This window comes from Mesoplodon densirostris, chromosome 13, assembly GCF_025265405.1.
Source record: "Mesoplodon densirostris isolate mMesDen1 chromosome 13, mMesDen1 primary haplotype, whole genome shotgun sequence".
In the NCBI taxonomy this organism is placed as follows: domain Eukaryota; kingdom Metazoa; phylum Chordata; class Mammalia; order Artiodactyla; family Ziphiidae; genus Mesoplodon; species Mesoplodon densirostris.
The window spans coordinates 28,108,263-28,133,702 of NC_082673.1; the positions used below are offsets into that span (position 1 = coordinate 28,108,263).

At 38.9% G+C, this 25,440-nt stretch overlaps 1 protein-coding gene across 1 annotated transcript in view; it reads left to right on the plus strand.

Annotated features, from left to right (window-relative positions):
- The window catches only part of CA13 (carbonic anhydrase 13), a 32,270-nt gene extending 9,112 nt beyond the window's left edge, over positions 1-23,158 (plus strand). The window contains exons 3-7 of the mRNA XM_060116085.1: positions 4,962-5,080; positions 10,911-11,006; positions 12,519-12,581; positions 13,130-13,285; positions 23,039-23,158. Coding sequence (XP_059972068.1) covers positions 4,962-5,080; positions 10,911-11,006; positions 12,519-12,581; positions 13,130-13,285; positions 23,039-23,158 — 554 coding nt within the window. The remainder of the gene's footprint in view (positions 1-4,961; positions 5,081-10,910; positions 11,007-12,518; positions 12,582-13,129; positions 13,286-23,038) is intronic.
- The last annotated feature ends 2,282 nt before the right edge of the window (positions 23,159-25,440 follow it).

Sequence of the window (25,440 nt, forward strand, 5' to 3'; positions counted from 1 at the left end):
TAGGACCAGATGGCTTCACAGGTGAATTCTATCAAACATTTAGAGAAGAGCTAACACCTATCCTTCTCAAACTCTTCCAAAATATAGCAGAGGGAGGAACACTCCCAAACTCATTCTACGAGGCTACCATCACCTTGATACCAAAACCAGACAAGGATGTCACAAAGAAAGAAAACCACAGGCCAATATCACTGATGAACATAGATGCAAAATTCCTCAACAAAATACTAGCAAACAGCACATTAAAAGCATCATACACCATGATCAAGTGGGGTTTATTCCAGGAATGCAAGGATCCTTCAATATACGCAAATCAATCAACGTGATACACCATATTAACAAACTGAAGGAGAAAAACCATATGATCATCTCAATAGATGCAGAGAAAGCTTTCGACAAAATTCAACATCCATTTATGATAAAAACCCTGCAGAAAGTAGGCATAGAGGGAACTTTCTTCAACATAATAAAGGCCATATATGACAAACCAACAGCCAACATCGTCCTCAATGGTGAAAAACTGAAACCATTTCCAGTAAGTTCAGGAACAAGACAAGGTTGCCCACTCTCACCACTCTTATTCAACATAGTTTTGGAAGTTTTAGCCACAACAATCAGAGAAGAAAAGGAAATAAAAGGAAATAAAAGGGATCCAAATCAGAAAAGAAGAAGTAAAGCTGTCACTGTTTGCAGATGACATGATACTATACATAGAGAATCCTAAAGATGCTACCAGAAAACTACTAGAGCTAATCAATGAATTTGGTAAAGTAGCAGGATACAAAATTAATGCACAGAAATCTCTGGCATTCCTGTACACTAATGATGAAAAATCTGAACGTGAAATCAAGAAAACACTCCCATTTACCATTGCAACAAAAAGAATAAAATATCTAGGAATAAACCTACCTAAGGAGACAAAAGACCTGTATGCAGAAAATTAGAAGACACTGATGAAAGAAATTAAAGATGATACAAATAGATGGAGAGATATACCATGCTCCTGGATTGGAAGAATCAATATTGTGAAAATGACTCTATTACCCAAAGCAATCTACAGATTCAATGCAATCCCTATCAAACTACCACTGGCAGTTTTCACAGAACTAGGACAAAAAAATTCACAATTTGTATGGAAACACAAAAGACCCCGAGTAGCCAAAGCAACCTTGAGAACGAAAAACGGAGCTGGAGGAATCAGGCTCCCTGACTTCAGACTCTACTACAAAGCTACAGTAATCAAGACAGTATGGTACTGGCACAAAAACAGAAAGATAGATCAATGGAACAGGATAGAAAGCCCAGAGATAAACCCATGCACATATGGTCACCTTATCTTTGATAAAGGAGGCAGGAATGTACAGTGGAGAAAAGACAGCCTGTTCAATAAGTGGTGCTGGGAAAACTGGACAGGGACATGTAAAAGTATGAGATTAGATCACTGCCTAACACACCATACACAAAAATAAGCTCAAAATGGATTAAAGACCTAAATGTAAGGCCAGAAACTATCAAACTCTTAGAGGAAAACATAGGCAGAACACTCTATGACATAAATCACAGGAAGATCCTTTTTGACCCACCTCCTAGAGAAATGGAAATAAAAACATACATAAACAAATGGGACCTAAGGAAACTTCAAAGCTTTTGCACAGCAAAGGAAACCATAAACAAGACCAAAAGACACCCCTCAGAATGGGAGAAAATATTTGCAAATGAAGCAACTGATAAAGGATTAATCTCCAAAATATATAAGCAGCTCAATAGCAAAAAAACAAACAACCCAATCCAAAAATGGGCAGAAGACCTAAATAGACATTTCTCCAAAGAAGATATACAGACTGCCAACAAACAGATGAAAGAACGCTCAACATATTTAATCGTTAGAGAAATGCAAATCAAAACTACAATGAGGGACTCCCCTGGTGGCACAGTGGTTGAGAGTCCGCCTGCCGATGCAGGGGACACGGGTTCGTGCCCCGGTCCGGGAAAATCCCACATGCCGTGGAGCGGCTTGGCCCGTGGGCCATGGCCACTGAGCTTGCACTTCTGGAGCCTGTGCTCCACAACGGAAGAGGCCACAACAGTGAGAGGCCCGCATACTGCAAAAAAAAAAAAAAAAAAAAAAAAAATTAACAAAAACAAAAACAAAAAACAACACTAAATCATCCTCATTAAAAATTAATTTTTGTCACCATTATTCATTTTATATCATAATTTAGCTGTTTAGTTGTTTTATTATAGACCATCTCAACGTTGGTGATTAACCTTTGTATTTTGACTCATTTTTTCCCCCTCTGTGTTTCTTTGGTAGAGCACTGCTCCAAGAGAATGGTCTTCATGATTAGACATTTGCTGATCATAGTCCCAGGTTGGATATTTTAGTTAAAACACTCAAAGTCCAGATATGTAAAGAGTAAGGCAATCTCTGTTGCTTAACTAAGCAGAGCTGTGCTAATCTGGCTTTAAACCTTGGATTCAGAGCAGGCTTTCCAGAGATCAACCAGTACTCTTGGATGTTTCCCTAATAACGTGTGTGTCTTTTGGTATCACTTTCTTTCTCCTGAGCCAGCTTGTTTGCATCTTCTCCCAAAGTCAATTCCACATCCATCACTCAAGCTCTCTAAGCTGCTTTTTATCTGTGAAGGAATGACTTCATGGTTCAGCTCAGGTCTTATTATGCAATAGCAAGGGAAAAAGAGACAATAGAGCTGTTGATTTCTTTTTGTTTGGAATGCCACTGCATCCATGCTCTATGGAGTCAGGGAAATGATCCTTTTAAGTTAACTTATCTGTGAATCATCTTTGAAACTGTTTGTTTAAATACAAATCAAATATTTTATTCATTCCTTCATCAAATATTTATTGTGCATCTCCTCTGTGATGGTTACTGTGCTAGGTGATGGGATGGGTACAATAGAGACCCGAGCAGATGGTCTCTGCCCTCGTGAACATTGTTCCGTGGGAGAAGAAACAGTACAATTTTCTGTTTGTGACAGAGTAACAGAAGAGCGAGCCCTAGAGTCTGGTGTAAGTGGTTCTCCCTTCTTTTTTATTTTTCAGAGGGCTCTGAACATAGCTATCTTTATTTATTGTAAAGAAATCTGGATGCAAATGAATCTAAAGGAAGCCCCAACCATTCAACCTTACAAAAGATTTTATTACATACGCTCCCTGTTTTTTTTTTTTTTTTCTCCTTAGGCCGTTTCGGGAATTGTAGAAGTTAAAGAACATCCAGTCCAATCTCCTAATTAAACAAACAATCACAAATATGGACAAGAAAGCTGAAGCCCATAGAGGCTTAAATGTGTTTTGAAAGGTGGCATAGTTTAGTAGCCAAGCTGGGACTATTCCCACGTCTGCTGATTCCAACTACTATACCAACTCTTAATTACTGATGTTCAACTTCAGCCGAGTCAAACCAAGTAAGGGAGAAATGAGTTCAGTTGGTCTGGTCAATACAGATGGCAGTCTGGATCATTCTTTCTCCTACAGTATAGCTCAAAGAGGAGTGTGCCTTAGGCAAATGTATTATCTTGTCCTTTTTTTGTTGTTGTTGTTTGTAGAAAACTGCATGTGATACCTCTTAACATCTTTTGCTTCTTATATAAGGCGCATAATTCTTGACAAATTTTGAGATATATATATATATATATATATATATATATATATATATATATCTTCTGAAGAGGAGGGTAATTTAAATCAAACTATTGTTTAAGGCTGCACCATACCAATCCAACACTTAATCCTGTTGGAATGTCTATGAGACATTAGCAGTGCTTTTGATGTAATCAGCATGCGATGCTTCCATATCTTCACATATCCTTTAAAACATGCTCAATAAAGATTAATTGGGAGGAGACAGCTTAGGACTATGTTTTCTACTAAAAAGCTTTTCTGTATACTTAAGATATGGTTCTATTGCCACGGTTTTAGAGATCATATGCGTTGAGGCAAAGTACTAAAATATACTCTGCCAAAGTGACAAAGATATGACGGATTATTTCAAGAGTTAATTTTGTCCTGTATTTCATGTTTCCCCAAGAAGATAGAATTTCAAGTATAAAAGACACGCTTACTTTGCCAGTTTTTGTAGTAATCATAACAGCAATAAAATAGTAATAATAGCTACCGTGTCCAGCATGCTGACTTTCTGCCAGGCAGTGATAAGTGCTTTGTGTTCAATTTTTCTTCTGTTTTCACAACAGCATCAGGAGGAGGTAACATTACTCTCTGGACGTTATAGACAGGAGAGCTGAGGTTTCAAAGTTAAAGGATTTGTGCAAGATGACACAGTTAGTAAATAGAGCGTGAGCCCCCGGACTCCTAACGCTGAAGCCTGTTCTCTGACTGTATTGCTAGGCTGCTCTACCGTGTTCAAGATGGAGCTCTTAGCACATCACATTTTTTTTTTTTTTTTTTGTGGTACGTGGGCCTCTCACTGTTGTGGCCTCTCCCGTTGCAGAGCACAGGCTCCGGACGCGCAGGCTCAGCGGCCATGGCTCACGGGCCCAGCCACTCCGCGTCATGTGGGATCTTCCCGGACCGGGGCACGAACCCGTGTCCCCTGCATCGGCAGGCGGACTCTCAACCACTGCGCCACCAGGGAAGCCCAGCACATCACATTTTTATATAGAGAGGCTGATATCCTCCATTAAACAGAGCAATTCTTTACCTCTACAAACTCCCAGTTTCTGCTACTTTTAACCAGTGTGTCTGTTTTGATTTACAAGATATTCCTTAAAAATCTGTATTGTGGACTCTTTAACCTTTTAAAATGTTTATTTTTACTCCTCATATATTTAAAAGTTATATTCTTATCAGCCATCTGAATGACATTTATAGAAAATTCCTTGGAGGACATGTAGATATTGAGTGATCCAGGGAGATGCTGGGGGTTGTGACAGGATGTGTACTTTTTTTTTCTTGCTGACAATTTAAAATGTATTGATGTTTAGTTCTGCGTGGGGGTCCTCTCACCGGAAGCTACAGGTTACGACAGTTTCACCTTCACTGGGGGTCCACCGATGATCACGGCTCTGAACACGTGGTGGACGGCATGGGATATGCTGCAGAGGTGAGCCATCAGACTTGTATTCATCATTCAGAGTTTTTCTATGTGATGGGATTTTGGGGACACAGAAGACAACTCTCCTTATGCCAGATTAGGTATCTCAGTGGCTGAAATCACTTTATTCTGTCAGCATGAGAGTTTATCAACATGAGAGACACACGTTTGGCCCTTCTGAGTCTTAGAGATTAGGGTTTTTGTGTCCATTTTAGAAATGAATAAACTGGAGACTTAGAGAGACTAAGTAACTTATCCAGCTAGGAAGCAGTTGAGATGGCTTGAAACCCAGGTCTGTCTGATACCAGTTATAAACTCGGTTGTATTTCCTGAAAAGCCAGTGAGAAGGGAGAGAAAGAAACATTTGATTTAGGCCCAACTGTGTACACATTTGGTCCAGACACAAATATATACTAAGATCACGTAAAGTCCATATAATAGAGTTAACAGTAAGTGGCCAAGTTCCTCTTAGGGAAAAAAAGTAAAGTCACAAACTCTCCTAAACTCTACATTACCTCTACAACCCCAGGTATTAAAATGGAGTTTCTGTTAATTATTCAGGTCGTTGGTAAAGCAGAATAGGATGAAGTGTTCATTGACTTGTTTTTTTCCATTGGGTAGTGAACTTCTTTTCCTTATAATCATATTCATTAATAATATTCTACTTTTTCTAATCCTCTGGTTAAAGGACAAAGCATAATATACTTCAAGCTTTAAAACAGTTAAATATTGCTAACACCCAGCTTTACCATGAGATGAAAGCGAATTATTGTGTGACTCAACCAAAGCTACTTATATGAAAATATATAATGTGGCTTGTGAGTCGCTTAGGCAAGACAGAGCAAATGTTACCAGGTAAGTACAGTTTTTCTTCATTTATCTTGTGATTACTGACCTGTGGAGTTGAGACCCTTTTTTTTTTTTTTTTCTTTTTGCGGTATGCGGGCCTCTCACTGTTGTGGCCTCTCCCGTTGCGGAGCACAGGCTCCGGACGCGCAGGCCCAGCGGCCATGGCTCACGGGCCCAGCCGCTCCGCGGCATGTGGGATCCTCCCAGACCGGGGCACGAACCCGCATCCCCTGCATCGGCAGGCGGACTCTTAACCACTGCACCACCAGGGAGGCCCGAGACCCTTTTTTATAGCCCTGCTGTTCAGAGAGATTCAGCAAATGGACTTCTTTCCAGTTTTATGTTTCTGTTGACTTATACATCTGCTCTCTGACACTATCAGCCAAAATGTCCTTTTGCCTACTGAAACACTTCTTGCTTGAGGCCAAGTGCTTAGGGTATGGGACCTGCTCTGTCCTTGGGGTGGAGGAATAAAATCTACATCCAAAGTGGACAAAAGATGCCAAGAATGTACAAAGCAGAACTCCTGAATCTGTACAGTGTCTCAGTTTATATCACCTACTGAATAGTTTTCATGCTTGCTTTCTAAAGTTTTGTGTTCTAAATTTGACATGTTCTAACTTTCAAAAGCTTTGTGCAGTTTAAGAGCTGGCTTTGGATCACTGAACTGTAATTTTCCTAAGACACTTAGGAAAATTGGTCACATTGCTTTATGTTTACACCTTCTAACTTCATAAACTTGAAAGTATACTCTCAGAGAGGTTGACTCTGAGTTGGCAAGTGGTTTCCTGGAAAGGGCCCTCATATATCCTGAAATTAGTCAGAGGTTCAGAGTCCTTACTTGCAGAGCAAGGGCCATCTTTGTAGGTTTTCCTTCTTGAAGAAGATGAAGCTTTAAAATAAATAAATAAATAAATAAATAAATAAATAAATAAGAAGATGAAGCTTTGACTGGAATTTCACACTGTTTTTTAATGTATGTTTAAGGCTATTTATTTCATTTGTTCATGCATTAATGCATTCATTCATTCTTTGAAGAATTCATTGAGATCCTAGCATGTCCCCATCTTGGCCCAACTTACTTGTACTCATCCTGAAGGGAGTGCTGGGAAGGAGGAGGGATGGGTCAGGAGACACTTCCTCATGGAAGAGGCTTTACCCAAACCTGAAGAGGAGTAGGAGTGAGCCAGGCAAAGGGGAGAGCACCTGCATAGACTCGTGTATGAGGACTGGGGCTGGGAAAGAGTATAACATATTCTCACATATCTGAAGAACAGAATGGCCAGTGTGATTAGAGCACGAAGTAAAAAGGGGAGAGTTGTCAGGGGTAAAGTTGAGAGGCTAGAGGCATCTGATCTTACTAAGGTAAGTCACGTGAGTATTGCAAACTGTATTCTAAATGCAACAAGAAGCCACTGATTGGCTTTGAATCAGGAAGTGATCATACACGTGTTTTAAAAATATCACTCAAACTATAGTTTGAGAATAGATTAGGTTGAAGCAGGAGTGGATAAAGGGAACCAGTCAGGAGGCTTTCAGGAATGTTCCAGGTAATAGGACATAGTGCAGCTGGAGGGCTGGCTGGCTGGAAGTGCCACCTCAGTGGGGTGATTGGTGATTACTTGGGGTTGAGGGTGAGGGAGGGAAGGAGTCAGTGTTTCTGGCTTGAGATAGGAATGTAACTGGAAGAAGAGGAAGTCTGGGTCAGACCTCAGGGTTGGTGGGTGTTCAAGGTCGACAATAAACAAATAAATTGGATATGGTCAGTTCTTTGATAGGAACAATACCATATGATCTGGTAGAGTAACTGGGTGCTTAAGAAAGGCCTCTTCGAAGTGATCAGTGAATTAAGACTGAATGACCAGCAGAAGCCACTCTGAGGAAATCTAGGGAGATCTTTCTGGTAAGTAGGAACAGCAGGTCCAGGTGCTCTCACCCAGAAATGAGGTTGGCATGTTCTAGAAGAGAAAGACATTGGCTTCCAGGATTGGAATTAAATGAGAGAGGAGAAATTATTAGCCATGTTCCAGAGAGGCCTGCAGGGGCCATACCACGCTGGGCTTTGGGGGGCTTGGTGAGCAGTTTGGAGTTTATCTTCATGTAGCAGGACAAAGACAATGGAGGGTTTTGAGCAGGGCAATGGCATATTCTGCTTTACATTTTATAAAATATAACTAGCTGCTCCATGGCTAAGAGTTTGGGCAAACATTGAAGAAGCAGGGAGACAAACTAGAAGTCTATGAATGTGTTCACACGAGCGATGATGGTGATTTGTACTATGGGGTGGTGGAGATGAAGACAGCTAGATGAATCCATATGTTTGGGGGGTAAAATCCATGGGACTTGCCAAGGAGAAGGATGTCAAGATTGGAGGAAGGAAAAAGAGGAATCTAGAAACACTCTTAAGATTTTGGCTTGAGCAACCATGAGAATGGTTGTGCTATTTGCTGAGATGGGAAAGTCCAGGGAGGAGCAGGCTGCAGACAGGAATGAACTGTCTGTTTGGACATGTTAAGTTGGAGAGACAACTATAGATATTCTAGTCTCATGTTCAAATAGGCTACTGGATACAAACCTAGAGTTTAAAGAAAAGGTCAGCGTGGGAGATGGAGGTATTTGGGAGTCATTTGCGTTGGGTTTCAGGTTCAAAAAATCCCTTTGAAAAAAAAAAAAGGATCCCTTTGTGCTTGGCTATCGAAGTGATTCCTAGGGGTTGTTTAGTTTTTCCAGCTACTTTTGTACCTAATTTCAGGACTATCATCAAGTTGTGTCCTCTTAAAAAATAAAAATATGAAGAAAAAAAGAAAGGAAAAAAAACATTTAAAGCTGTAACCTATAAAAATTTAATTTGGAGCCTAATCTAATGATTTGTGACATTACACAGATTAAAGTAATCTAAATCATGAAAGACTTTATCCTGAGAGTCACCTATCTACAAAACGTAGGCTAATAGTTCACTGCATATTTGGAACTTTATCTGATTACAATTTATGCCAAATACATAATGAGTGTATTAAATATGTAGTTGATAGTAAAATTACAATTTCAACATTAATGAGCACATTTTATGTAGCAATAGTATGCAATTTAAAAATACTAAAGTTGAAAAATACTATTATTTAGAAATTGCTTTCCAATAGGGAAGAATCTTATTTCCATTTTTGCAGTGGCTACTATAACTTCTTGTCATTCAGTTCAAATCACTTTGGCTATCACTGTTAAGAAATGTGAGTTTGTTGTTTGTTTGAGTTTTAGTTCAAATTCAAATGCTAATAAAGCTGATATCAGTGGCTCTGAAAATACTGCTGCCAGTTAAGCAAAGTGTGTGGCAGAGAGAAGGACTTGTTTAAAAAAACAAAACATTTTTCTTGCTTTAGTCTCCTATAATATTTCAAACAATTGTTGTTTTTAACCAGTGGAAGGATATACAGATAGATTCATGTCTCTTTAGTTACACATTCATTTTCTAATCCGTTGGAGTTGTGAACATAAAGAGGGCATTTCACATCTTTCTATTTCTTTGATGTCATCTCTTACAAAGTGAACTATGTTGGCAAGGAGCCACTTAAAACAACTTTAGCATACTTTCCTACCTCTCCCTTACAGTGGAACATCATCTGTCTCACGTGAGCCACATGAATTTTGTTTCATCATCCAATGTTTTCAGGCTTTGTGCCTCTCCCAGCTATCTGACCTCAACATAGAACATGGCACCAGAAGAATCCGCTTTTGTATTTTGCATCTGGATATGCCACAGTCTTCCTTTATTGTTTGTGAATGGTGCACTATTTTATAGTTTTATAGTTCCCAGTTTATGGTAACTCTTATTTATCTAGAAATCCTCCCATATTAGTTGCCTGTAAGATGTAAATTTATATTTAAAGGAAGGGATAAAAACATTCATTTGAATATACTAAATTCTCTCTGTAACAGCCAGAAAAGTGATTTGTGCATGAATCCCTTCGTGAATAAGTGTTTCCTCCCCAAGGTGCCAAAAGGATTCATTTGAAGGAGATCTTATCTGAAGTCCATCCTTCCTGGAGGGTCCTTGGACAACATGGCCGAGTCATGATCTTGGCCAAGTCATTTTGGTGCCTTCATTGCCCTCTGGATTCTATCTCAGTTTGTCCTTCCCTTAACCAAGAATGAAGACCCTCTAAGAGTGGTCTTCTGCCTTATTGTCATTCTACAACCCTTCATAGGACATTTAGGACACCTTTGGAAGTTGTGAAGTGGGTGAAGCCTATTTTCTAGAGTTCCAGGCTCTCCAACTCCTTGTCTCTTCCTTTCCACCCCCCCATCAGTAGAACCAGCTGCCTCTCATTTTCTTCCTCAGATGCCTCTGTTTACAAGACCCTGAAGCCTCTTTTTCCCTCTTAAAACTTGCTCTCAACAGAGGATCTGAACATATTCTTAGAAGTTAGAAAATGTGTAAATACCACTAAAAATAATTACCCCAAGGAGACTTTGCATTTTCAAACCATAAAAAGTCTTAAACTGCAGTGATGAACATTTGACTGGCAGTTTAAGGAACAACTGGCGCTGTCCTCGGTATCAGGATTGTCCCCAAATACCTACTGTGTCTTGGTTGACTTCTCCACTTGCCTATGACCCTGCACTTGTGCGTTGGACTCAGCCACCACCTGGGGTCTAATTGAAGGCTGCACAGTTGCAGTCCCATCTGTGGACATGGGGGAGCCCTGAGTCACTTGGGAGCAATGGTTGGAGATTGTTAGGCCTAGAGAGGCTTGACAAGATGCTCCAGAGACTTCTAGTGATGTGGACTTCAGCACAGTGAACTACAGACCAAAGTGACATGGTCCTTTGCCTGTGTACTTTAGTTTCTAGACAAAAGTAAAGAGGAGGATTCTGGACATTATACATATAAGTGCACAACACCAGAAGATCTATATAAATGTTTTATTTGCATTTACGTTTTTAAGGGTGTTTAAAAAAAACATTTGAATTATGTTGTGTTCTTCCCTTTCAGCTCCACGTTGTTCACTGGAATTCAGACAAATACCCCAGCTTTGTTGAGGCAGCTCATGAGCCAGATGGACTAGCTGTCTTGGGTGTATTTTTACAGGTGAGAATCACTAATTTCATTTTGAATAACTAGTCAGCCATGTTGGATAAAGAGTTTCAATCATGGGGTAGACAGTCTACCATTTTTTTTTTTTTTTTTTTGCGGTACGCGGGCCTCTCACTGTTGTGGCCTCTCCCGCTGCGGAGCACAGGCTCTGGACGCGCAGGCTCAGCGGCCACGGCTCACGGGCCTAGCCGCTCCACGGCACGTGGGATCTTCCTGGACCAGGGCATGAACCCGTGTCCCCTGCATCGGCAGGCGGACTCAACCACTGTGCCACCAGGGAAGCCCTCTACCATTTTTTAATAGGAAACTATTTCTAGGTTTAATGTTTTCCTTTTGAAGTGAATTTTAAAGTTTTGTATATTAGTTTATGGTTCATCTAAGGGCCCAGAACTACCCTAGGAATGTTGTCTTATGATACATCTCATTGTCCATTGATCTTTTTTTTGTGAATAGCAAACGCAGATGCAGCAACAATAGTAGCAGAAGTAACAACTGAGATCTTCAGAAGAAAATCTTTATAATAGGCTCTTCCTGACTGCTCAATATTTGGAGATACAGGATGGGGTAAAATTCAAGTTCCTGATTCCTGAAGCACTAGTTTGACCACAGTAGTGTTTTGTCCCAAACACACTGACCATTTTAAAAGATTCTGTTGTATTTTCCTTTATCTGATATTCACAGGAGGTATCACTGTCATAATACCTGTGGGTGGGCTGGGCCGCTCAACTCCCACTGCGACCACATTCTTTAGGGTGTGCACTTCCCATATGCCCCTGACTCTGCATGATGTTGATGTTGTAAGTCGTTGCACTGGGACAGGGGGAAGCATGGGGCAGAGCAGAGACTGGCATGCATAGCAGCAGCTCCTTTTTTCGGTCCCCAAGTCTGGTGGTGGCAGTGAGATCCAAGTGGGGCAAGGCATTATACTTGAATCCCAAGGACTTAAAACCTTCAGAGAGATTCAGGACACCCCAAATAAATGAAAAGAAGTACATATATTTTTCTGAAGGATTCTCCTCATGATGATATATTCCCATGATTCAGGACCTCAAGTCATTTTAAGCTGAAAGTGGGAGATGTTTCCCTCTAATGTTTTGTCACCGATAGTCGGTTTGGATCTAGGGTCTGAAAGTCACATCTGGTTTAATAGTGCGGGTGTTATGTAGGAGTTTCCTAAGCAAAGTTTCTCTCAAGAGAATCTGTACCCTGAACATTCATAAAGCTGACAAATATGAAGCTGTTACTGCTAGTTTTGGAATCGAAGTTATAGTTCAGCCAAGGAGCCCTGTAATATTATCTTGTTGTTTAGATTTTTCTGGCGTGATAAAGCTGGCAGGTGAAAGAGAGCCTCACTATAGAACAATCACTGTTTGTTTGTTCTGGGCTGGCTTAGGGTTTTTTTTTTTTTTTTTTTTTTTTAAAGAATTTAAAAATAGCGACTGAAATGGAGTGATTCAGACCTGATGTGCTACAGTGACCATTTCTTCTGAAATTTTGTGTTTACAGATTGGTGAGCATAATCCCCAACTGCAAAAGATTACTGACATTTTGGATTCCATTAAAGAAAAGGTAAAATTAATTACTATTTACTAGTGACTAATATATTCCTTGGTTTCTCCTGAATTCTCTTATCTTCTTTTAAAAATTTAGACTTTGACACAACATATGCTGCCGGCTTGGAAGCAGGTTTGGAACATACTTGACCAATAGAACAGAAGTAGCTTATTACTACTTATCTCTTGAAAATTATGAAGGGGTCTTAAGTTATCTAAAACAATCAATTATCTAAAACAATCACTAATATGTCTATTTTTTCATAACTAGTTTCTTTTATTGGAGTTTTGCAGAGTAAGCCTTTCGTTGCAACACATTTTAAAGACCACTTACATTAAAAAATAAATCTTGAGCTTCTTAAATAAATCTAGGTGATGTGCTACTTCATCTTAAATTTTTAGATTAAGGAAGATTCTTTTTTTTAAGATATGAAAAGCAGATACTAAATAATTCCATGAATTACAGAATTCCATTGAAATAATATTTCAATGGATGTATGTTTTTTTGAGGTCTGTGTAAAGCTTTCCCATAGTAATTTGTGGGAATTCTCTTTTCTTCCTCAGGGTAAACAAACTCGATTCACAAATTTTGACCCATTATCTCTGCTTCCTCCACGCTGGGATTATTGGACGTATCCTGGTTCCCTTACAGTCCCACCTCTTCTAGAGAGCGTCACATGGATCATTTTAAAACAACCTATAAACATCAGCTCTCAACAGGTATATTGCTTTTTCCACATTTATCCTGATTCACTAGAGGAAACTGGGCTTAATCTTGTGTGTGTGTGTGTGTGTGTGTGTGTGTGTGTTTCAAACCCTGCCCTCATTTCTGCTGTTGTGAAGCCTGAAATTAAGGCTTTACCTTTCTCTTCATTAGTCGGATGTGTGGTTGGACAAGATGAGATTTATGTCCCTTTCTTATTTGACCTTCTGAGATTAGATGATTTCTTTCCCATTTCCTAGAAATGCAATGTGCAAACAGGCACGGATGGAAGTGAAGTGCCATTTTAAGGGCTATACTTGTTTGTTTTTATTTTATTTTGTGTGGTCTGAGATATTAACAGCCTGGGATACAAACAGGAAAATCAGGAGAGAGGCTTCTCTCAAAAGATGATAGTCTCCTTTTTGACCTCAGTCCCTGGACCTGCCTCCCCTAATGATCTCACATTTAGAAAGGGAAAGGTGATAACAGCCATGGGCATAGAACCCTAAAAAATGTGTGTACTTGTTAAATTTAAGAAGTCCATCTGATCTTTTGGCTTTTATTGACAAAACTGTTGTGAAGCTGCCTGAGGGGCTTTAAGCATTTGCTAAGAGACTGTGGGTGGCTGCCTGTGCTCTTCTTGTGAGGACATTTCCTCACTGGTTCTTCTGATAAATGCTTATAGAGCCCCCATGGTCAGTCGGTCAGTCAGTCTCGGACTGTCTTTGATGCCCAGAGACTCTGGCCAGAGCTGTGAACCCACCCTGTGACTGATGAATCTGCTGGGTGGATGCTCTGTGCTCTGGGATGCTGTACCTAACGTGTTTTGTTTTGTTTTCTGTTTCGAATTATATGCTGCGAAATCTTAGTAAGAACATAACCTAGTAATTTTTGCATCTAATAAAGTACTCCTGTCCTGGGCTGGCCCACATGCCTAGTGGTTTATATCTTTTGTCCAAAGACTAGAGCTGGTTCACATTTACGAAGGTCATATCAGGTAACTTTTCCCCTTCAGGTGTTGAACACATCCAACTTTTGTTGACCTTGTCTTTAGAATGAAAGCCAAATAATAATCTGGGGCATACTTATTAAAATATTTTATAAAAGTCCGGGTAGAAATCCAGAGCTTGACTGACACGGAAATTCCTGTGAATTTTTTCCATCATAAATAAGGTGAGTTGCATCATGAGAAAAATGACCTGTCACAGATTCAGTGGCTTTATTAATGGGTTCATTTTCCTCCCCCTCACGTGCTAAACTGTTTACTTTTACATTCTTTTATTAAATTTGAATAGGTTAATAGTAAGAGTTAATACATTATAACATCAGATTAGTAATATTAAGGGAATCATGTTTTCCCTCATATTTCAAGAATTTCTTTATTCCTTAAAGCCAGTTGGAAAATAATTTTTTTCAATCCACCTGTGATTTGGAAAACAATATATATCAAAATATATATTTAGTTACTTAAAATACATAAAGTTAACCAAATCAAAAATAACTCCCTGCAAGTTTAGGAATGACTGACTGACTAGCTGTGAATTCACTACTGTATCTTATTTGAAGCTCAATTCATTAATGTTAATTGTTAATGTGGTTTTTATGCAGTTAGAGTTTATAAAATAATAGCTGTATTTTAGAGCTTTAGTGTGAGTGGTAATTCACTTTGAGGCATTCACTTAAATCTACTGTAGCAGGAACACTTTCAGGCATTTTATTTTTAACCAGATTGAAATGATTATCTGAGTAATAATCCCAATTATTATGATGATTATAATATCTTAATAATCCAAATTATCATGATGATTATAGTATCATAATAATCCAAATTATTATGGTGATTTTAAGATTTAAAGAATGAAGCAAAAGATATTTTAAGAGTCAAATCCCATTTGAACCATGAGAAAAACATCAGAAAATGCCCAGTTGAGAGATATTCTCAATATACCTGATCAGTAGTCCTCAAAACTGTCAAGGTCATCAAAAGCAAGGGAAGTCTGAGAAATTGTCATAATCACAAAATGCTCAAGGAGACAAGACAACTAAATATGATGCTATTTCCTGATAGGATCGTGGAACAGAAAAAGATGTTAGGTAAAAACAAAGGAAATCTGAATAAAGGATGGACTTCAGTTAATGATAACATATTAATATTGGTTCACGAATTGTGAATAATGTGCCATACTAATACAAGATGTTAATAACGGGAAACTTTTGTGTGTGTCCTTAAAAGTGAATGAAAAAAAATAAAAGGGGAAACTGAGTGTGGGGTATCTGAGAACTAATTATTCTATCTTTGCAAGAATTCTGTAAATCCAAAACTGTTCTAAAATAGAAAGCATATTTTAAAAATCCAAAGCATGAAAGGGTTGATAAAATTATTTAGTTGCTTAACTCTTTTATATAAAGTAAAATGAAAATGTCTTTTGTGTATACCATTGATTTAAGGATTACTTTTCAAAAGAGAATTTTTAATCGCAATTTTAGCAGCTCTTTATTTTAGAAACCACTGGAAAATAGTATTTTTATTTATTTTTCAATTCCACCATATAATGTCACTATCTGTGGAGATTAAATCCTCTTTTTAGTAAGTTGGTGCCAATTTTTTTCTAGGTTTTTTTCCTGCTGCTATTTCTTGCCAAGTCATTGTTTGACCTAAAGGGCAAATCAGATGGTTTTCATTTTCTTTTTCTTGATCCAAGTCCATTTTTCTCCCCAAAGAAAAAGAGTCATTTACGGGAATGCTTGATTTAACTGCCAGGCCAGTAAACAGATACACTGTTTTTTGCTACTTCCGATAACAGATCTGTCATTCTTTGGAAGGCTGACTTCTCTTGCCAAGTCTCTTTGGTTTATGCCAGATTATCTAAAGTGGCTTACTGACCTGCTGAAATTTGATGTGCTTCTGCTTTAATTCTGTACTCCTTTTTAAAGAAATTTTTTTTGTTTTGTTTATTATGACATTTGCATACAATAAAATTCATGAATTTTAGTGTGCAACTGATGATTTTGGTTATTGTAACAACCACTACAATCAAGACATAGAATGGATCCCTTGGCTGAAAACGTTTCCTTGTGCCCCTCTGTACTCCATCTTCTTCCTCGTCCATGGCCCCAGGCAACCACTAAGATGTTGTCACTAGAATGTTATCTTTTTAAAATTTTATTTAAATGGAATCATATAGTACATAAACACTCCTGCTCCTCCTTCAGGTTTGGAATTAAAGGCCTTTTCCAAAAGGGAGCATTCAAAACACTCTGACAGAGTATTTTCTCTCAGTCTGTGGTTTGCCTCTCTTTTTTTGTTCACTATATCTTTTTTTTTTTTTTTTTTTTTTTGTGTGTGGTACGCGGGTCTCTCACTGTTGTGGCCTCTTCCGTTGAGGAGCACAGGCTCCGGACGCGCAGGCTCAGCGGCCATGGCTCACTGGCCCAGCCGCTCCACGGCATGTGGGATCTTCCCAGACTGGGGCACGAACCCGCGTCCCCTGTATTGGCAGGCGGACTCTCAACCACTGCGCCACCAGGGAAGCCCTTCACTATATCTTTTGAAGAGCAAAAGTTAAAAAGTTCTTAATCTAGATGAAGATCATTTTATCAATTTATCTTTTATTGTTTGTGCTTTTGGTTTCCTGATAAGAAATCTTTGCCTAACTATATACCACAAAATATTTTTTCCTACTTTAAGTAATAGTTTTAGCTTTCACATTTAAGTGTTCTATTATTTATGAGTTAATTTTTATGTGTGTTGTGTCCCATTTTCTTTCCTTCTGATATTCTTTTTTTTACTTGAAGTACAGTTGACTTACAATATTATATCAGTTTCAGGTATACAACATAGTGATTTATTATTTTTATTGATTATACTCTACATAAAGTTATTACAAAATATTGGCTATATTCCCCTGTGCTGTACATTACATCCTTATAACTTCTTTATTTTATATCTGGTAGTTTGTACCTCTAATCCCCTACCCCTATATTGCCCTTCCCCAACCCCTCTCCCTTCTGGTAACCACTATTTTGTTCCCTTATCTTGAGTCTGTTTCTGTTTTGTTATATTTGTTCATTTGTTTTATTTTTTAGATTACACATATAAGTGACAACATATGGTATTTTTCTTTCTCTGACTTATTTTACTAAGCTAATACCCTCTGGGTCTATTCATTTTGTTGCAAATGGCAACATTTCATTCTTTTTTTCTGGCCAAGTAATATTCCATCACACACACACACACACACACACACACACACACACACCACATCTTCTTTATTCATCTGTTGATGACACTTAGGTTGCTTTCATATATGATATTCTAATTATGCAAACATTTGACCTTTTAATAACATCTAACAGGTTCCTTCCGAGGCTCTATTAGTTTGAAATCTTTTAAAAAATCTCTGTTCTTCACTGTGGATAATTTCTATTGATCTATATTCAAGTTCATTTGCTCTTTCTCTGTCATGTCAGTTTGTCTGTTAATTTTATCCAGTGAATTTTTGTTTTAGAAATTATATTTTTAGATCTAAAATTTATACTTGATTCTTTTTTGTTATTTCTATTTCTCTGCTGAGACTTCCCATTACTCTGCTGAGATTTTTCACACACTAAAAAGTATGCTTTGTTTAACTTCATATAACCCACAGATAGTTGAAGTAGCCACTTTAGAATCCTTGTAAGTTCCAAATTTGGGAAATCTTGAGTCTCACTTTGTTGATTTTTCTTTCTTTAAGAATGTATTCCATTTTCCTGAGTCTTTGTATATTGAGTAATTTTCTATTGCATTCTAGATGTTACAAACATTAAGTTGTGGAGATTCTGGATCTGTTATTTTTCTCTGATGATTACTGTTTCCTTTGTGTTGGCAGGTTATTTTCCTGGCTGGGCTTGAGTTGCAGATTTTCCTTCTTGTGCAGTAGTTTCAGTCTCAGTACATGTGTAGTTCTTGGGTATGAGTTTGGGGATCCTCTCTCTGGCTCTTTCCTTGCAAGACAGGTATGCCCCACAGCAGCTCTATGCACCTTGCAGACTCCACCCTGTCCAAGTGAAAAACTGGAGAGACAGGAACTCACTTGAGGGCTCCCATCTCTCCAAGTGAGCATGAACTCCCCATCTGAATCCCTCTACTTCTGTTCACTCTTTAGTACCTGCAGCTGGTTGTTTTTTTGTATTGTGTCTGGGTTTTACAGTTGTTTTTTTCTACAGGAAGGTTGTCTGCAGAGTCTTAGTCCAGTAAATCTGGAATCAAAACTCTAATGCCCTTTTTTAATAGTAAAATTTTTTATTTTGTAATTAATGATAATTAACAATCTAGGAAAATTTCCCTAACTTCTGCATCTTCAGACTATGTGTGAATTGAGGCAATAATTCATTCACTTGAATATTAATTTTGACTTACTATATAAAACTATCTAATTATCTTTGAAATTAAAGTTTTAAATTTTAGAAGACAGTATAAGTCAATTCTAGAATTGTTTAATAATTGCCAATTTTTGCAAGGCATGATGAAAGAGGTATAAACAAGTGTTAAAAAGGCCCTTGTCCTCCCGTAGTTTATAATCTAACAGAGGGGATAAAATAAATGCATAAAAAACGGTAACACAGTGGCTTTGCTTGGTACTGTAAGGGAATATAAGGTGTAAGGGAAGTTCAGAAGGGGAGAGACTAGTTTTCAGTGGAGAAATCAGGAAGAGACTTCATGAAAGAGCTTACATTTGGGTTGGTTCAAAAAGTGAAGACAGGTTGGGGGTATAAAGGAAAGGGGAATTTCAAGAAGTAATAGCATAAATAAAGGCAAAAAAGAGAAGTGTAAAAAATATGTGGGCAGGGCTTCCCTGGTGGCGCAGTGGTTGAGAGTCTGCCTGCTGATGCAGGAGACACAGGTTTGTGACCCGGTCCAGGAAGATCCCACATGCCATGGAGCGGCTGGGCCTGTGAGCCATGGCCGCTGAGCCTGTGCGTCCGGAGCCTGTGCTTCTCAATGGGAGAGGCCACAACAGTGAGAAACCTGCATACCACAAAAAAAAAAAAAAATGTGGGCAACTTTGTACCTGTGGTTGTCAAAATTGAGAATATGCAAGAATTCACCTGATGAAGTTTACCAAAATGTGGATCCTTGGGCCTTGTTAGAAACTCTGATTGTCTGAGGGGGTTCCAGGAATCTCAAGTTTTAAGAATCACCTCAAAATCTTTTCATTCAGATGCTCTTGGGCCCCCCCTTCATAAAACTGACCTACAGTGGGACCTGTGTGTGGAATAATAGGAAATAATCTAGAAGGATTAGCTGGAATTGGGTGGTCAAGAGGCTTGGAAGCCATGCTAACAACTTTGTTTTGGAGCCTTAATAGGGCTTGAAATGTTATATATTTTAGAGATATATTTTGAAATGTTTACACCTGAAATGATATGATATTTGGAATGTGCTTCAAAATAATACAGTTTGAGCAGGATTCTTAGGTGGAGAGAGAGAATGGGTGAGAGTGTGGATGAAACAGAATTGGCCACGTGTTGATGACTGTTGAAGCCTGGTGATGGTTTATTATGTTACTCTATCTACCCTTCTGTATATCTGCCAGTTTCCATAATAAGAAGCAAATAAGAAGAGATTAGGGGAAAATGGGAAAAAAAAAGAAAGAAAAACACTTACAGATACAGTGTAGTGCTGTGGTTAGTGCATGGCTTATTTGCCAGATGGCTTATTTATTGAAATTTCCTAACTCTCCCTCGAGTTCCTCATGTTTAAAATAGGTATAATGGTATATTATTATTACTATTATTATTATTATTTGAGGTACACTGGCCTCTCACTGTTGTGGCCTCTCCCGTTGTGGAGCACAGGCTCCGGATGCGCAGGCTCAGCGGCCATGGCTCACGGGCCCAGCCGCTCTGAGGCGTGTGGGATCTTCCTGGACCGGGGCATGAACCCGTGTCCCATGCATCGGCAGGCGGACTCTCAACCACTGCGCCACCAGGGAAGCCCCTAATGGTATATTATTGATAGGTTTGTTTGGAGGATTAAATGTGATACATAATGTAAAACACTTAGCATAGTACGTGGCCCACCATGTTCTATAAGAGAGAGATTATTTTTATTGTTACTCAACTTCAGCAGGCAGTGGAGAGCTAATAAAGACATTTGGGGCTTCCATGGTGGCGCAGTGGTTGAGAGTCCGCCTGCCGATGCAGGGGACACGGGTTCGTGCCCCGATCCCGGAAGATCCCACATGCCGCGGAGCGGCTGGGCCCGCGAGCCATGGCCGCGGAGCCTGTGTGTCCGGAGCCTGTGCTCCGCAACGGGAGAGGCCACAGCAGTGAGAGGCCCGCGTACAGCAAAAAAAAAAAAAAAAAGACATTTGAGCACTAGAGTGACTAATCAAAGCTGTTTACAAAATATTAGAAAAGGGTATTTCTGCTTACTCGGGTCACTACAGAAGAAATTTAAACTTTCAGTAGTAGAGCCAAAGAAAACAGCAAAACAACCTTCACTCTGAGCTGGGAAGATTCTTGCCAGGAGCTGTTTAGATACTGAGTCAGCCTTAGTGAGAGAGGGACAGATTTTCTGCCTAAAGGAAACCAGAGGCCTGGTGAGGGCATGACACTGATAGGAGCCAATCTAAGCAGAGCCTAGCAGATCAGGGTCTTCCTAGCTGGGCTAAGGGACCAGTAGGATGATCCAGCACCAAAAAGGGAAGGGGTTTGATGAGACATCAGGACAGGTTCAGAGACTCTTACCAAAATGAGCAGGCTGGTCAGAGAAAGATCTAGAATAAGGTCTAGTTCTAGATGGATGAGGCTAAGGTGTTGCAGAGGTAGGGAGCCATGATCAATTTGCAGAGGAATCAAAGGGGGATAAGGGGATAAATAAAGCCAAGATCTTCAGAGGAATAGGCGGTTTCCCTGGGAGGCTAGTTGTGTTAGGTGAGGCCGGTAAATCAGTGCCCTGATTCAGGACTTGGGATTCCAGCACAGTCACCTGGAGTGGCCACTCCAGATAGACCTGGATCATCGTGATCTGCAGAAGGCTGGACATCTTCTCTGTGGCTGTGGAGGTTAGATTTCATTAGCCTCTGCTACTTGACTTTACCAGAGAATTATATATGCCCCATCTGGCTTTAGCCATAATGATCTGGTCTAATGAAACATGAGTAATAGCAAGTTGTAAATATTTATCTTATTCTTCCCATATCTATACTCTTTGAAAAGACACCTCAAAATATGACTTGTGGAAATACAGAGCTGCTTGTATATGATACCTGAACATATCTCCATAGAGTGCAGTTATAAACTATTGCCTATTTATTATGAAGGACCTGCATCACCTCTGTCTCCTATCCTTGCTAGTACTGTTAAAAGAAATATTTTAGGCTTCATGTAAATGATGATGATGGAAACCTAACATATGTGTCCTAGTCTGAATTTCCTTGATTCTTTGATTAGGTGACTAACGAAACTTAGAGAATGAAGGCTCTCATTCTCAACAATTTAATACTTTGTACTCACTCAAAACAGCAAAACAGACACCAAAAACTTACTTATGTGGCAATATGATTTCAGTGAACGTTTTTGAGACAGTAGAATTATTCAGGTAATTTACCCAGTCTTCATTTTACTACTATAGACCTGTGCTTAGTCTTAAAAAGTAATATTAAATCACAAAGGAATTGCTAAATAGTTTATAAAACAAGCTTATAATAGAAAACTTTTCAGCAATTAAAAATAATGACATAGATATATCTATTGACATGTGAGGGATATATATTAAGTGATAAAATAAGGTTTCAAAAGAGTAAGTATAGTTGAGCTTATTTTGCAATAACACATGTCAAGCGTGTGCACTGGTGTATGTGCATATAGTGCTTGTACATAAGGAAGCATCTAGAAGGATATACTCCATAGTGTTAACAGTGGTTATATTTTGTGATGTGATTTCTCGTAATTTCTATTTTCTTCTTGACACTTTGTGTACTATATGAAGTTTGTAAGATAATTAAGCATTGTGTGTGTGTGTGTGTGTGTGTGTGTGTGATAAGAAAAAGTAAGCCCTTGTGTTGAGAAATATGCCTATATCACTTAAATTGTATTGAAATATTGTAAGTGGTTGAAGACTCCTAGTCTTTTCCCAGAGTTAGTTGCTGACAAGGCACACATACGGTGAGAGAAAAATCACTGTTTAAGGAAAACAGTAAATAAAAGATGAAAATTCTGTAGGATGAGTACCACATGGTTCCCTTGAAAATTTGGGCCATGTTATATTGGAGTGCTCGTGAGTATTCAGTGTAATTCCAAACGCTGGACGATACCTATTGAGGTAATCTAATCCAATGCTTCACTTTATAGATGAGGAAACTAGAGACAATAAATGATTTTCCCAAGGTCACACAGCTCACTAGTGGCAGAACCAGGACTGGGACCCAGCTTGGAAAACCCTTTCCACTGTCCCATTATGCCTTTGCAGGTGACATTCTCTGATTTCTAGATATGTACTCTTTAAACCACTTTCTAAATGTTGTTTCCTCTTATTACTTTGATCTTCAAATGAAGAAAGCTTATATACTTAATTTTTTAACCCATAGGTATTTGTATAGTGATAAGAATCTAGCAGAAGAGTTGCTTTATGATGTATGACCCATAACTTAGAAAATTCTCATTGAAGTACATTTAGTTCCCAGTAGAAGAAAGCTTATAAGTTTCTTAACTTTCTGTGCAGGGCAATCCATTAACATTGGTGTGACTTTCTATGCTAAAACTAACTCTTCTCTTTTCTTCAACAGCTGGCCACATTCCGCACCCTCTTGTGTACAGGGGAGGGCAAAGCAGAGGCTTTTTTGTTGAGCAATCACCGTCCACCACAGCCTCTGAAGGGCCGAAAAGTGAGAGCCTCTTTCCATTAAAAGTTTTCACCAACAGACCACCCCATACATGTCTGTGGAGAGAAAACAAAACAAAACAAAAGAAACACAAAAATCCCTACTAACAGTTCTTTCCTAGAATTCTAATTTATGGGGTGCCATTTTGCTGTCAGCTTCAGCACAAAGAAAATCAGATCTTTTTAATCAAACTAACTTAAGTCATCTGTCTCAGATTTTTAGTATGTAAGCAGTATATACTCGGGTATATAAGCAGTAAACACTGGTGTGTTTTAAAATACACGGAGTACATCTACTTCAACCTGCGTGACAACGTGGCAGGCATTGCAAACCTCAGAATGTATTAAAAATCTTCCCTTGCCATAAAGACTGATCAGTCATATCTCTCAGTGGTGTTTGGTGAAAAACTTAAATTCATTCCCAGAATGATAGGATTGTGGTACCTTTTCCTAAACAAGTGATTCTGCTTAATATCTTGTTATCATTCCAATTCATAAAAGTAGATACCATTTCCTCTTAAAGTGAATTTTCATTTGGATCGTTGCTGATTCTCACTGCAGGATACCTCTAATAAAATGAACAAGAGGAGAGTTATGGGGGTGAGGGTGGGATATAGCGAATTAAAGCATCTATTCCACAGCTCAAAAAGAGTCAATACAGGGGCTTCCCTGGTGGCGCAGTGGTTGAGAGTCCGCCTGCCGATGCAGGGGACACGGGTTCGTGCCCCGGTGCGGGAAGATCCCACATGCCGTGGAGCGGCTGGGCCAGTGAGCCATGGCCGCTGAGCCTGCACGTCCAGAGCCTGTGCTCCGCAACGGGAGAGGCCACAACAGTGAGAGGCCCGCGTACCGCAAAAAAAAATTTAAAAAAAGAGAAAAAGAGTCAATACAATTTTGGTGAGGAATTCCCCAGGATATAAATGGCTATTTAAACTTTAATGACTTATGCTATATGTCTCATTCACTTGGTGATGTTAATGATAAACTGGCTAATAATTGATCAAAGTGGTTGTCAATTTATGGCATTAGCATGGTTTGAAACAGATTACAAGGTACCAGTGCAGGCAGAGCTGCCCATGGGCATGAGGCACAGGTTGGCTAATTTTGTCCTGTGTTTTGGCAACAGAGCAGGGAGCAGTCCTGTGAAGGTCATTGTTTTGTCAATTGATGGGGAAAAATTACTTGAGTTTTATAGATATAATCAGTCACAAACCCTTCAACCCATTTCCATGACAACACCCCTCTCCCCTTACACACGTGTCCCTCCATCTCTTAATTTTGTAAGTTGGCTCTTGATATATTCACTTTAACCTATTTTCTCTTGTATATTTTTGTTTGTTTTTGGTGAAGGAGGATGGGGGAGGTCCTTCTGCTCTTTCTGGTACAAGTACAGTGACACTAAGCATTAACTTAATAATCACGTTTAAGACTTGAACACATGCTACACTTCTGTCATCTTCTGAGAAAAGTTTAACTGAGTTTCCTTAATTTTGACGATTTATTAAGACACCTCTCTTCCCCTGAATGTAGATTTTAATAATTGGAAGTATTCTGTGATAGTCTTCTTCTTCTTCTTTTTTTTTTTTTGACTGCACCACATGGCTTGTGTGATCTTAGTTCCCCAACCAGGGATCGAACCCGGGCCCATAGCAGTGAAAGCACAGAGTCTTAACCACTGGACCACCATGGAATTCCCCGTGATATTTCTTGATAGGATCACCGATTATCAGTAAATTGTGTAATAATGATAGATAGGATTGCATTAAGACGAGTTCCTGAAGATGAAAGCTCCATTGGTTTTTGTTTCTCCTTCACAGTATCTAGCTTGAGGCCTTGCAGGTGATTGACAAGTAGCAAATATTTAATTAATTGAATATTTAAAAAACTTTATTTTGTATCTTTGGTAATTATCTTGCTGCTTGCAATCAAATGCACGGTAAGTTCATGTAACAAGTAAAGTGCAAGTTATCCCTTGAAAATTGTTTTTTCTTAAAGGAATACTTGTTAAATCTACCTGTGTAACCAGAAGTTCTCACTGGTTTTAAAAATACCAATGTTGAATGAACTTCTTTAGTTTGGAAAGACATGTTGTGAAGTATCCTAGTCAGAGAAAGAAGTCTGTTTTCTCAGAGAAAGTAAATAGCATGTAGGATGGGGATTCTAATTACTGTGTATGAGCATTACCACTTCATAATTTACGGTTTCTGCTACAGTATTCCATCAGTTCTATGCTACAAATTGGACTTTAGTAGACTAAAAACATCTACACAGCACCAATTTCCTTGAAGATTGTCTGATAATAATTTA